Genomic DNA, 13,791 nt, shown 5'->3' on the forward strand with positions numbered 1-13,791 from the left:
GCATGCATCACCACCTCCCAGCAAATTCTTTTTTTTAATTTTATTTTAATTTGTTTTTTCTAATTTTATGTGCATTGGTGTTTTGTCATGGGTGTCAGATTGGGTTCTCTAGAACTGGAGGTTCAGACAGTTGTGAGCTGCCATGTGGATGCTGGGAATTGAGCCCTGGTCCTATGGAAGAAGAGTCAGTGATCTTAACCTCTGAGCTGTTTCTTCCAGCCCCCAACATGTCAATTCTTGTGGGGAAGCTTTTCATTATTCAGGATCTTCACATAAGACTGTTGGCTCCTTATTGTACTCAGGAAGTGCCCATTTTCCCAGCACTTGGGAAGCTGGCAGATCATAGTGAGTTCAAGGTCAGCCTGAGCTACAAAGCCTGGACAGCCAGAACTGTTGCAGAGAGAAACCTTGTCTCAAAAAACAAAAAACAAACAAACAAAAACAAAACAAAGAAGTGGCAGTTCAGTACCCTGTGATTTAGCTTAGTTGTCACTCTCCCCTAGTATCTCATCAGGAGTCTTGTCATTGCCGTTGACGTTGTCTAACCGAAGCCCATTGCCTGATTTTTTTTTAAGTAAAACCTTTAGTGTGTATGTATGTATGTGTGTATATCTGTGTACTACATTATAATTTTAGTTAGTCACGAGGCCACATTTAAGCCTCAAAAGATCATATCACCTAATGGTATTATAGTCATTTTAATTTTTTTCTTTTTTAAAAAAAATTTTTAATTTTATTTTTTTAATTTCATCTTACATTCCATTCACAGTTCTCTCCCCCCACCTTCTCCTCCCCTCATCTTCCCTCTCCCCTCTCCCCTGAGTCCACTGCTTATCCATTCCTCCCAACTGGTAAGGACTCCCCTAGGAAGTCAACAAAGTCTGGCACATTAAGTTGGAGCAGGGCTAAGCCCCTCTCCACTGCATTAAGGCTGAGCATGGCATCCTGCCATAGGAATGGACTCCAACAAGCTAGCTCATGCACCAGGGATGGATCCTGGTCCCACTGCAAGGGGCCCCTCAGATAGTCCAGGCTTCACCACTGTCTCCCACATATGGAGGGCCTCGTTCAGTCCCAATGGAGGCTCCACAGCTGTCAGTCTAGAGTTCATGAGTTTGCACGAGCCGGGTTCAGCTGTCTCTGTAGATTTCTCCATCATGATATTGGACTCCCTTGCTCATATATTCCCTCCTGCCTCTCTTCGATTGGTTCCATCATTTTAATTTTTATAGATATACTTTATGGTGTTAACTCAGCAACATTTCCGTTCTCTCCTTGTCCTTATAGCGTGTGTCATTTAATGATGGAGCTATGCACCACTAGGCTATTTTGTTTAAACATCATAAGATTGTTTGAACTTGTACAAAACCATATGATAGATAGGTCAGATACTTGATGTGGTCCCTTGCTGCAGTAAAGGTAACCATGAAATGCATGAGATATATGAGTCTGATGCTTGAGTAATGTGACATGCTCTTATTCAGTGGAGTTCTTTATTTTATAATTGAAGGTATAATAACAATATAAAATAACAATAAAAGTATAGTAAACAGAGCAGTAATAGAGCATTTGCTATCAAGTATTGTGCTCTGTTCCTAACTGTATGCAATAGTTTTATATGACTGGCAGTACATTAGTGTTACTATACTGGCATCACTACAGTGTATGAGTGTAAATTGTGCTGTGACAGCCTAGATGTCACGAGGTGATAGCAATTTGTAGCTTCATTATAATGTTTTGGGACCACCACTGTATATGTGGTTCTTATTGATCAAAACATTAAAATGAGGTATATGACTATATAATATAAAAATATTATTTAAGTCAGGTGGTGGTGGTGGTGGCACCTGCCTTTAATCCTAGCACTTGGGAGGCAGAGGCAGGTGGATATCTGTGAGTTCAAGGCCAGCCTGGTCTACAAGGGCTGGTTCCATGACAGGAACAAAAGCTACACAGAGAAACTTTGTCTCAAATATTTATTTAAGATAGATAATTGATATGAGGTATATGACTGTATAATATAAAAAACATTATTTGAAGCTAAGTATCTTGGGCTGGGGAGACAGTTTGGTCAGTGTAAAGTACAAGCATGAGGATATGAGTTTGACCCCAGAGCCCAGGTAAAAAAGCTGGGTATAATGGTGGGTGTTTGTTATCCCAACACTGGAGAGGCAGAGACAAGCAGATCCCTGGGACTTACTGGTCAGACAGCCTAGCTTACATAGCAAGCTCCGGGCCAGTGAAAGAACCTTGCTGCAGAAAAGGTAAACATGAATGTATAAGATGTTTGAGTATGACAGAGCTCTCTAGTCTGTATGCTCTCTAGCTTACACACAGATGTGTGTGCCACTTGCATGTTTAACATGCACGCACGTGTGCACACATACAGATTCGTGCACGCAGTAATTATGATGTCAAGGAAGCAATTGATGGCTCTTATCCTTTTATAATATATGTTAGGTGATTTATGTACATTATCTTATTTAGCCATGACCACAAGCTTACAAAATAGGTATCTATATTCTCATTTTATTATTCGAGACTTCTTAGGAGTACAAAGTTAGGAAATGGGTTTGAAGAGACTGGCCTGAGTGGTGTGACAGATTGTTTAGGTGTTCCGAGAAGTCAAGAAGCTCCTCTCCTGGTATAGGTGGCCATGCGCTGTTTGCAGGGAAAAGAAAGAGGACAGAAGAATGAAGTTGGCAGAAGTGGAGATGAATTCAGATTAGACTTTTTGACTTTTTTGACTTGAGTCTCAGATTTTTGGTAGACATTTTCATTCTTGCATTTAAACTCTGTATTTGTGAAGGAACATAGTGAGATGTCAGTGCTTCAACTAGATCAATGTTGAGATGATTTCATTGTGCAGACACGGTTAAGGGGCAAGGCTATTTACTAATAGGCAAACTGGACTGTATGAAATCTCTTAAATTATTCTTAGTATTATTTGCCCCATAAGCAAAACTACTTTATTGAAGAGAAATTCTAATATAGAAATTAACACAATTATGTGTACTCCTATCACTGAATTGAATATATGTTGTTTGTTCCAGAAATATGGCTACACACACCTTTCGGCTGGAGAGCTTCTTCGTGATGAAAGGAAGAATCCAGATTCACAGTTTGGTGAACTTATTGAAAAGTACATTAAAGAAGGAAAGATTGTGCCGGTTGAGATAACCATCAGTTTATTAAAGAGGGTAAGGAGCAGGAATATCAACCTATTGGAACTAACAAGGACACAAGAAGCTAAATATACTTTCATTTGTATAACAAAAAATTAGAATGTTAAATTTCTTGATTATGGAAGGTAGTTGTGGTCTTTGAAAATGACGGGAACTGCTTTCACTATGACGAAATTGGCAGTAGCAAGTACTCTCTGCTTTGGTCTAAGACTAGCTGTAGTCCAGTCTAAGGTACTTGTAGAATTTTTTGTTTTTGAAAAAGTCTCATGTAGCTGGCCTGGAAGTTATACTGTCCAGGATCTTCCTACATCTGCCTGTTAGGATTACAGGTACTTGGCCCATCCGTCCCAGCATTCAGTTATTCAGTTATTCTTCTTCCATTGGGTTATTCACCCCTTTCTTTGCACTTTCCTCTTTTTTCCTGGAAATCTTTGTTCTCTCCTTCCTTGCCTCCCATTTGTGTTTTTCTCATTGTTGATGTTCTCTGTTTTGAAGTCTCCTTTTTTACTTGATGAACACATTGCCATTTTCACTCTGAGATCTAAAAATTATATGTTGGTGGGTATTGCTTTGCTGTAGATCCCCAACGCTAGTCAGTAACAAGTATCTTGACATAAAAGAACCAGTGAGATGGAATTGTAGTGTTAGGAACAGGAAGCAATAAGCAGATTCCAGTGAATCCTGGGAATAACTGGAGACACTTGGGGTATAGAGTGTGTAATGGATTGAGTAAAAATGCTGCAGGTTCCCCAAGGGGCCGCGGGCCATAAGACCACACCGCAGATCCCTGAGCAGCAGCAGGCAGCAGGTCCCAAGAGCAGCCAGTCCCAGGCAGGAACAGTGCATATCCCCAAGTGGCTGCAGGGGGCCACAAGGGGCAGCAAGTCCCAGGCAGGGAGCCACGTGGTGGGTAAGAGACCTTGATGGGGCAGCCAGTCCCACAAGGAGAGACAGACAGATGGGCATGTCACAAGACCCCAGGTCTCCAAAGGTGGCTGGTCCCCAGCAGGGAGCCACACAGAGAATGAGAGACAGAGACATGGATAGGCACGCCATGCAGAGTGAGGTTGGATATTTATTTAGTGGGTTATGGAGGGGAAAGAGAGAAGGGGAGAAGAGCAAAAAGGGAGGGAGGGAGAGAGAGAGAAAGAGAGAAACAGAAGGGGAGAAGTGGGGAGAGACAGAAGCTGCCTCTGAGAGGGAGGACTCAGGCTGAGAGGGAGAAGGACTCAGGCTAGAAGCTGAAGATCAGCTTGCCTAGGTGGGGAGTGGGTGTGCCTTGTCTCTTAAAGGGACAGAGCAGACCATTATAGAGTGGCTCTTACATAGTCTGCCTCTTGCCTCAGTCTGGAGACCAACTTCCTTTTAAGAGTAAATAAATCTGCAGTCCTGTCTTCTGGCTCCAATGCATTATAGGTGGTGAGCGTTATTAAAGGGTAGTCGACATCTCCATTAAAACTGGTCTTTCTTGTGTGCAGTACTGGGGATTGAATATAGGGCTTTGAATATGTTCAGCAAGCACCCGGTCAGTGAGCTGTCCTCAACCTTTTTTATACTTGCTATCTTTGAGATAGGCTCTTACCAGGTGGCTTTGAACTCAGTCTGTAGCCCAGGTAGTCCTTAAACTTGGAATCTTCCAACCTCATTCTCAACCTTACCTGTGATTACAGGCAGAACTCTTCTTGTATGTATCAGTGATCTTGCCTGTGTAGCCCAGAAAATATGTCTAGTCTTTATTTTTCCTGTAGCATTTAAATCTTAATTAATAAATGTCTCTGTCGAGCTGGGAGTGATGGCTCATGCCTTCAATGCCAGCATAAGGGAGGCAGAAGCAGGTGGATCTCTGAGTTTGAGGCCAGCCTGGTCTACAAAGAGAGTCCCAGGACAGCCAGGACTACACAGAGAAACTGTCTTGAAAAACAAAGCAGGTCTCTTTGAAACTAATTCTACCCGTTTCCTTTTTTTAAATGTTTGTTTGCTTGTTTGTTTGTTTGTTTATTTATTTATTTAGTGTACAATATTCTGTCTGTGTGTATGTCTGCAGGCCAGAAAAGGGCACCAAACCTTACTACAGATGGTTGTGAGCCACCATGTGGTTGCTGGGAATTGAACTCAGGACCTTTAGAAGAGCAGGCAATGCTCTTAACCACTGAGCCATTTCTCCAGCCCTTTACCCGTTTCTTGTAACATCATCTGTTCATTCTCTATTGTAGGAGCTGCTGTTTTCAGTCTCTTGATTTTTCTGCCCTTTTGCAAGTTTTCTAAATCACTATGCTTCTTAGAGTTTGGTTTTCTTCAGCTCTCATTTCATATATTCCTTGCTGGGTTGTTTTAAACTATGCCTTATGTTTTCACTGTGCCAATGCTGGTGAACTCTACAGTGCACATAAACCTTTGTTCTAGGTCCCAGGTATGTTTCTATCAGGTCTCTATCTAAACTTCTCATATATGTGTCAAAGTCATGCCAGAGGTTAACTGTCATTTAAAGTATGTGTCTTTATTTCCTGTCTTGGCTATTGGTTGGGTTAACTACCTAACTCTTTAGTGAGAGGCTCTCTCATCCACTCCTGTTCATCTGTCTATCTCTACCATCACTTGAGCCTTTTAACCCTCTTTCCTTTCCATCTTATCTCCCACAACTATTTATGCACGCCCTAAGATTCATTTCTACCAGCTTGCTTCAGATTCATCAAAGCCGTCATGCTTTCTCATTCCCAACCTTTATATCCCTGATTCTAGCTGTCTGTTGGCTGATCCCTGTTGGCATGCTGCTTTACTGTTTAGGAAACAACTTCACTGCCAACTCTTTGGTCAAGTTTTCTCATAGTCTCTAGGCACTTTGTATTTCTTATTTTAGGAACATCCTTTGGTGTCCTAGGACTTCGCAGGTTATATGTTACCCAGTAGACTGTGAACCCTCCAGGAGCCAAGGCAGTGACCTCACTCTGATAGTAGATCTCAAACGAATGTATACTAAGGGAACATGTTTGACGTGGCTTCTTAGAGACCTTCTATCATAATTGGGGTAGAAATGCTGTAGCAGGAACTTAACACTGTAAAAGTTTTGTGAAATTAGAGCAGTTAGATTCTGAGATAAAGCTAACTCTTAAAGAAAATAGGTCCTGGCAGTGTTCTTGTGGAACAAGGAAACTTGGCAACTGGAGAGCAATGCATGTCGGTTTGCTTTGGACTAAAGGACCCTCTAAAGCTTGTCAGAGGTGTGCAACTGGTGAGCGGAGGTGCCAAGGATTTAGACAGACTAGAGATTACATCTCCTGTTCGTGTTACTCCCATATTCTGCATAAGTTCAGGCTTTGGGAAGGATGGTGAGAGTGTTTTTGTAGTCTTTCTGAATGTATTACATCTTGTGCGTCTGTGTTTGGGTGCAGCCAATTCCATTTAGATAAAATTAGTTTGAGTTTTTTTTTTTTTTTTACTACTTTGTTTATATAATACTGACTGTTTTGGAACTCTATATAAACCAGGCTGGTCTCAAACTCATAGATCTGCCTGTCTCTGCCTCCCAAGTGCTGGGATTAAAGGCATGCATTACCACACCTGGCCAGATTTTTTTTTAAAATATTGAATCCTAAATAATGTTAACAACCAGGCAGGCCTGGTAACACAGGCCTGTGCTTAGGAAGCCAAAGCCAGAGGAATTTCAGTCAAGACTGACCTGAGCTACCAAAAGAGTTGAAAGCCAACTTGGAGAATTAATTGGGACCCTGTCTCAAAACAAACAATCAAAAAAGTAAAAAAAAAAAAAAAAAACTGGGAATATTACGCAGTAATAGAGTGCTTTCCCAGCTTCTATTCTATTCTAGCTATTCGATCTGAAGTACAGTGAATTTGAGCTCCTATAGAAGGAGTGTGCTTTCAGCAGGGGGTGGTGGTGCACACCCACAGCCCTAGCTCTCGAGAGACTAAGACAGGAAGATTTCAAGTTAGAAACCAGCCCAAGTTACATAGTGAGTCCTTGCCTGCACCTCCTACAGCACAGTGATTTAGAGAGGGAAACACGAGGGCGACATGGGATCTCTAGATGCGGGAGCCAAGCTCTGGGTTAGTGGTAATTTGCATGAGAAGGTGATATTCACTGTGCTGATCAGCTGTCACTGTACCATCATTCTACTTTCACGTGGGTTCAGCCTCCTGGGAGTGGTGCTAGATGGCAGTAATGTACACGGTGAAACAGACTGCTTACTTCTTGGGCAGGAAGTAAGGAGATAAAAGGGCCAGGATCCCACAATCCTCTTTAGAAATTTATTCCCCAGGGGCTGGAGAGATGGCTCAGTGGTTACGGGCACTGACTGCTCTTCTAGAGGTCCTGAGTTCAATTCCCAGCAGCCACATGGTGGCTCACAGCCATCTATAGTGGGATCTGATGCCCTCTTCTGGCATAAAGTTGATAAATAAATAAATCTTAACAAAAACAACAAACAAAACCACTGTGGCTCACTAAGATTAAAAAAAAAATCTGGGCGACAAACTGTGTTGAAAAAAAAATGTATTCCTAATGATCCGTGAGGCCACTGTCCTAAAGGTCAGGCTTTCAGCAAACACATGAACCTTCAGAGGACAGTCAACAGGTACACTATAGGATGTGTTATCATAAGATACGGAAGCTGCAGAGGGGAGGTGGCGAGAATAGGGGAGCACATGCTAGAGTCTTGCCAGCTGAGGCAACCATGTCAAGAAGTTGGCTCATTTCTGTCTAGTCTGTTTCACTATGTACCTTCCACTCTTGTGTTTTAGGAATAATAGCATAGTCCTCTGCCCACTATGCTGCTTAAGAAATTGTCGTTTGGTGATACAGTATTGAGCCTAAGTCTTTTTTCTTTAGGAAATGGACCAAACAATGGCTGCCAATGCTCAGAAGAATAAATTCTTGATTGATGGATTTCCAAGAAATCAAGATAACCTTCAAGGTTGGAACAAGACCATGGATGGGAAGGCAGATGTATCTTTTGTTCTGTTTTTTGACTGTAATAATGAGGTAATAAACATCTTCATCTGCCCACATGGGCTTCAAGCTATAGATAATCAGTGGTTAGAGAAAAACAGTGATTTTTTTTTCATTTACATTTTCTATTGGCAGCAGTATATATATTTAGTAAGTGAATAGATTGGGTGGGCAGAGCAGCACTTCTTGCTAATAGAATATTGAGGGCTCTTGGCATTGGCTGCTTTGTGACCCTAAGGCTTGCTCTATTTTCAATATAACAAGAGTTAAGTTGACTTTTGTTTTAGTAAGCATTGATATACACAGTAATGTCAAGTAATGAAGCTACTTGGAACAGTGTATTGTTTACTAGAAGATACATATCTGAAAAAGTGGAGAAGCCTACTATTTTAAAGAAATGTAGGAGAATATCTTCTAAGGATAAAATTACTTGGAAATAGTAAGAACACATCCTTCCCCCACCTCCCACACTTCTAATAGCATACCCAGGTATACCTTTGAGTAAGTACATTTCTCAGAACCATTTAATTAAAAAGCTTGACTCTGTTTGACAACCACTATGCTATAAATTTCATTAAATTAATGCCAACAGTCTGAATCTGAAGTAGTGCCTTGAAGGAAGTTGGCTATTCTTAGGTTGGATTGTACATGTGCCTCTGGTAAAGACTTGCCACAGGCTTTGAGTTGTTTTAAAATGTAACTCTCTTCTCCCAACTCTTAAAAATATGTTTTCACTTATTCTTCAAAGTTAACTTTAGAATGTCACCACAGCTTTATAACTAAGGAATGTTTATTCACGATTAAAAAGAGATGCTTTATTCAAATGTGTTGACTCAAATATTTGGATATTTATGGAGTTATTATAAAGTAACCAAAAATGATACAAAGTTTGAGGAATGTAATTCATACCTAATGAGTTAATAATATGTCTGAGATGAAGCCACACCCACACAGAGCTTCTTTTCATTGCAGCTTGAAAAAAATTAGAGGAAAAACTGAGTCATGAATGAATCCTTATTATGATCTGTACTTATTTAACCTAGTTTATATAAATTGAACCACATGTTTAAATTTAAAAAGATTTGCATGTTGATTAATGAGTTAGACACATTGAGTTTAGTGTAGGATTTTTTTTTTCTGTTTTGTTTTAGTCTCTTCAAAATATTTCCTTTTGAGTTTTTTTTAAGCATAATTTATTACTTGTGTCTCTTTTTAGATCTGTATTGAGCGATGTCTTGAAAGGGGAAAAAGCAGTGGTAGAAGTGACGACAACAGAGAGAGCCTGGAAAAGAGGTACTCTGCAGGTTTTATTCTGCCTCAGTCCTGGTGTAGGCATTGGGTGACAGATGTCCAGAAAAGAACATCATGCTTGTATAGGCACAGTGGCTTGTAAAAACAAAGTATGTGAGTCAGACTCTGTCGTCACCTTCAATAACGTGGAAGAGGGAGGACAAATTACCTACAGTCTTGAAATACATGTTTCCTTTGCAGAATTCAGACGTATCTTCAGTCAACAAAACCAATTATTGACTTATATGAAGAAATGGGGAAAGTCAAGAAAGTAGATGCTTCTAGGTCTGTTGATGAGGTGAGTGCACTAAGCTTGCCTTTGTAGCATGCAGAAGTGGGTAGGTGGGAGACATTTGAGGCAAACTGTGAAATTAGTTGTCTTTTTGATTTTGGGTTTTGTTTTGTTTTTGTTTTTCCCCCCATTTCATTTTTTAAAGTCTAAAATGGGTTTTACAACTTCAGACCTGATTTTTTTTAGAAGTGGGTGGTTTATTAATTCCAAACCTATTTCCTCAGTGGAAGGTTGGTATTTTCAGTACACTGATTTAGATCTTGTTTGTTCAGATCTGTAGCACAACTGGCATGTCATAGCCAAGGGCCCAGCTATTCTCTCTTACAGAACATACAGCTTCAGAGGTGCAGGGCTCCCAGGACTCTGGCCTCTGTCTTGTTCATACTTCATGCCCGTGCTTCCATGTCTATGCTTCCGTGTCTGTGAATCTGTCTGCAGGTATCCCTAGTGCTTCTGAGTTCATCTACTCTCCCTTCCCCTGATCCTCTCCATCTTCTTCCTCTTGTAATCAAGGGACAGAAAAGCAAGGCCCAGAGGCAGGCTCATTGAGTAGTTCCCATTGGCACTTCACTGTAGTGGTGAGGCAGCACGTGAGAGGACTTAGTTTTAAAGTCAAAAATGAGATTAGCCTCTTGAGTTTACATTTTACTAGACTACTAGCAGCCCATCAAGAAGTGCATTTTGTCAGGAAAGCATTCATAAAATTGAAGGCAACATGTTCATAATTTTGTGTGTTTCATTTGTATCATTGGTAAAGTGAAATAGATTAAGAAATTATAATGTTTAAAATTAATATAAAATTGATGTTTTTAATAGGAACTTAGCTGTACAATCTTTTATGTATAGTTTGTTTTACTTTTAATTTTGATGTTGGGAATTGAACCCAGGATCTCACATATGCTATACAATATTTTTAATAATATCTGCTTTAAAATTGTGTTTTTCCTTTATAGGTTTTTGGTGAAGTTGTGAAGATTTTTGACAAAGAAGGCTAACTAACCTTGAAAAAACATTTTTAAATCATGCTTGAATATTGCTTTATAGCTGCTATCACAGCCCCCTTTTAAGGCAATTTTAATCTTTCAAAATTACATCTCAATTAATGTCTAGAAATATATAGTAAGACAAATTATGTGCTATTTTTAATTTGTGGTCACAGTACACAGTAAATTCAGGTTTGATCATCTTAGGTATTATGGTGCTCACCAAATGAAGAAGGGTTTCAGCTAGTTGTTGTTTGTGTTACAAGACTGTCCCTTTTCTGTTTGTGCCTTCTGTGAGCAAAATTGTTTAGTATGCATGTATATCCCTTTTGTAATTGCACCGTGTTAGGATTTGGAAATTCTTTTGCTGAACATTAAGATTTCCAACCTGTTAAGTGAATCTGTGGACCAAATTTAAAAGAAATTTATGTCTAGTCAGTTCTTGCACAAGGTATTTAGTAAACGAACTCACAAAATGGATTCCTAGCAATGTTCTAGTATTTATCAAATGACTGACCATTTTCTATCGAAAGTTAAAACTTAGGCGTTAACTTATTACAGCATAGGCAAAGATTATGACAGGGCATAGTCTTTGTTTTCAAGGCTTGAGTCGGGGCTTCAGAGCCTGACAAGATTGCCAGCTTTCTTCTGACATAATCTGTGGGGCAAGGGAAAATGACTTGTGTTCCTATGCCCTGTGACATAGGGCTAGTCATCATTTAACTGATGTTAACACGGTTCTTAGTAGTAGACCCCGACATGCATGTGCTAGTTTATGTTGATATGATTCATTCTTATTTTAATAATACTTCAGGGTTTTTTTGTTTTGTTTGTTTCTTAGACTAAATACAAAGTTAGAATAAATTAGGAAAAGCAATCTAATAGTAAAAAATTCCCATTTGTATTTTATTTTCTGGAATACATTGTTTCATGGTTACTTGTTTTAAAAAGATTTTAAAAATCATTGCACTTTGGTCAGAAAAATAATAAATATATCTTATAAATGTTTGATTCCTTTTCTGCCTGCTTTGTTCAGTAAAGTCTGAGAGTCTGAATGATTTTCTTTCTTTAAAAAATTAAAATTTGTTTTCTTTTTCTTTTTATTTTTTTTGTCCTGTCTATCCCTAAAGCTGAGTGATACCTAAAGTTCTTCTCCTTTATTTTGAATTATGTTTATGAATGTTTATGTACCATGTGTATGCCTGGTGCCCACAGAAGTCAGAAGAAGGTGTTGGATCCTCTGCCACTAGAGTTACAGAAAGTTGTGAGCTGCCATGTGGATGCTGGGAACAACCTAGATCCTCTGCAAGAGTAACAAATGTTCTGCACTTGCTCTGAGTGAGTTATCTCTTCACATCTCTTCAGCCCTGTACCTGAGGTTCTTTATAGAGAGATTTCTTTAAATGTTCCTCATTTTCAGCATTTACATTATTTGGTACACAGGGTTAAATAGAACACAGACTTTGCATAATTAGATTTTATATTTAAACTTATCAAGAGTAGGAACACGTAAACAGTTTTTTTTTTTTATAATACATTGCTATGTGTCTTACAAAATTCACTTACTAATGAGACCAATTTCCACATACTTGTCATTAGAAAACAAAGTATCCCTCCATACAGTAGTATACTATACAATAGAAATTGCCCACCACAACTGACATTGGGTCTGCCTTGGCTCTTGGGTGATTATAGTGAGTGTGTGCCTAGTATTTTAACCCAGTAGAGGAGAGGCTTTGTTGGTTTATCACACAGCTATGAAATGCGGTGAGACTTCCTGTTCATGCTAGAGAAGAAATCTGTCAGCTGGGAATGTAAATATTCTTACTGATGACCACGAGAACACCCTTTTTGGGTTTTGAGGGGACTAGGTGTTTTCCTTTATCAAATATCTCCCTGGCATTTACATATGAACCAAAAAACGAATATTTCTAAATTATGGGTATATTTTTGTTTGCTTTTTAAGTAGAAAACATGTTTACAGTATTGAGTTTTAGAGTTGATTGAGATACATCTGACATTGCTAGCGTAGTCATTCCATTTATTAAAGATGCAGTACTAAGAAGCTTTTGTGATTCTTGAAGGACCTTACTTTGAGCATTGCTGTATCTTAAAAGTTAATGTCATTTCTGTGTATTAGTGTTGAGTGTATATGAATTATTTAATAATCCCAATAAATGTGCTGATGCCTTTGCTGTCTTTGCTGGTCCTGATTTCTGTCCTCTTAAGGGTATTGAAGATAAGACAGTATAACATGTGAGCCATCACACAGCAGAAGCAGAGTTCAGGGCAGAATTTTCTGCTCTGCCTTGTGTTTGGGTGTCTGGACTTAAACAGAACATGAAACAGTATCCCATTTCTTCAGTAGCTGATCTGGGCAGAGCACATGGAACCTGTTTCACCACCTGTGGGAAGCATTTCTTGCTTGCTTCTTGGCATGGAACTTAACAGAGGGAGTGTCTCAAAATGTGGGCTTTCTGTAGACTGGCTATGTTATCACTTTAGTATTTGCTTTCATTGAAGAAGTAACTGGAGGTAATGGTGATTGAAAGATTAGACCATAGGTTAGCACCCCTTCCTTGGAGATTTGGGTCATCATCTTCAAATGGGCACTAATGACACAAGCCATTGTGCTACCAGCAAATTCTTTGCCTTCTGGTTTTCTGTCTAGAACACTGATATAGGTGTTCAGATATCTTCTATTAATATCTACCTTTGTTTTTGTTTTGTTTTTGTCTCCTGTAAGACAGAATTTCAGCTGTATAGCCAGGCTGATCTCAAACTCACCCCCCTCCTGCTGCCTCTTCTGTGCTGGGATCATAGGTCTGTACCACCACACTGGTTCAGTTATTGTTACTTAGTTCAGGTATCCTAATACCTCGTATCTTCAGCTAAATCAAATATTCTTTAATTCTAATCATTTATTTTTAGTAAAAAGGAAGCCTATGTGCCAAAGACAAAGAAAAACAACAGTTCTAATCCCCTGTCCCTTTCCTTTCTCATCCTTGAAGCCAGTGCCGTTGTATGTTGATGTAATAATCTGGGTGTTCTTCAGACTCTGTGTTTCACCATTTTTTC

General features: G+C 39.4%; 1 protein-coding gene across 1 annotated transcript in view; it reads left to right on the plus strand.

Moving 5' to 3' along the window:
• Window positions 1–12,912, plus strand: part of Cmpk1 (cytidine/uridine monophosphate kinase 1) — a 31,496-nt gene extending 18,584 nt beyond the window's left edge. The window contains exons 2-6 of the mRNA XM_050136216.1: window positions 3,054–3,200; window positions 8,029–8,181; window positions 9,365–9,441; window positions 9,640–9,736; window positions 10,684–12,912. Coding sequence (XP_049992173.1) covers window positions 3,054–3,200; window positions 8,029–8,181; window positions 9,365–9,441; window positions 9,640–9,736; window positions 10,684–10,725 — 516 coding nt within the window. The 3' untranslated portion in view covers window positions 10,726–12,912. The remainder of the gene's footprint in view (window positions 1–3,053; window positions 3,201–8,028; window positions 8,182–9,364; window positions 9,442–9,639; window positions 9,737–10,683) is intronic.
• Window positions 12,913–13,791: the final 879 nt, after the last annotated feature.

The sequence above is a fragment of the Alexandromys fortis genome, unplaced genomic scaffold (genome assembly GCF_014885135.2).
Source record: "Alexandromys fortis isolate MF-2015 unplaced genomic scaffold, M_Fortis_MF-2015_v1.1 scaffold_13, whole genome shotgun sequence".
Classification (NCBI taxonomy): Eukaryota; Metazoa; Chordata; class Mammalia; order Rodentia; family Cricetidae; genus Alexandromys; species Alexandromys fortis.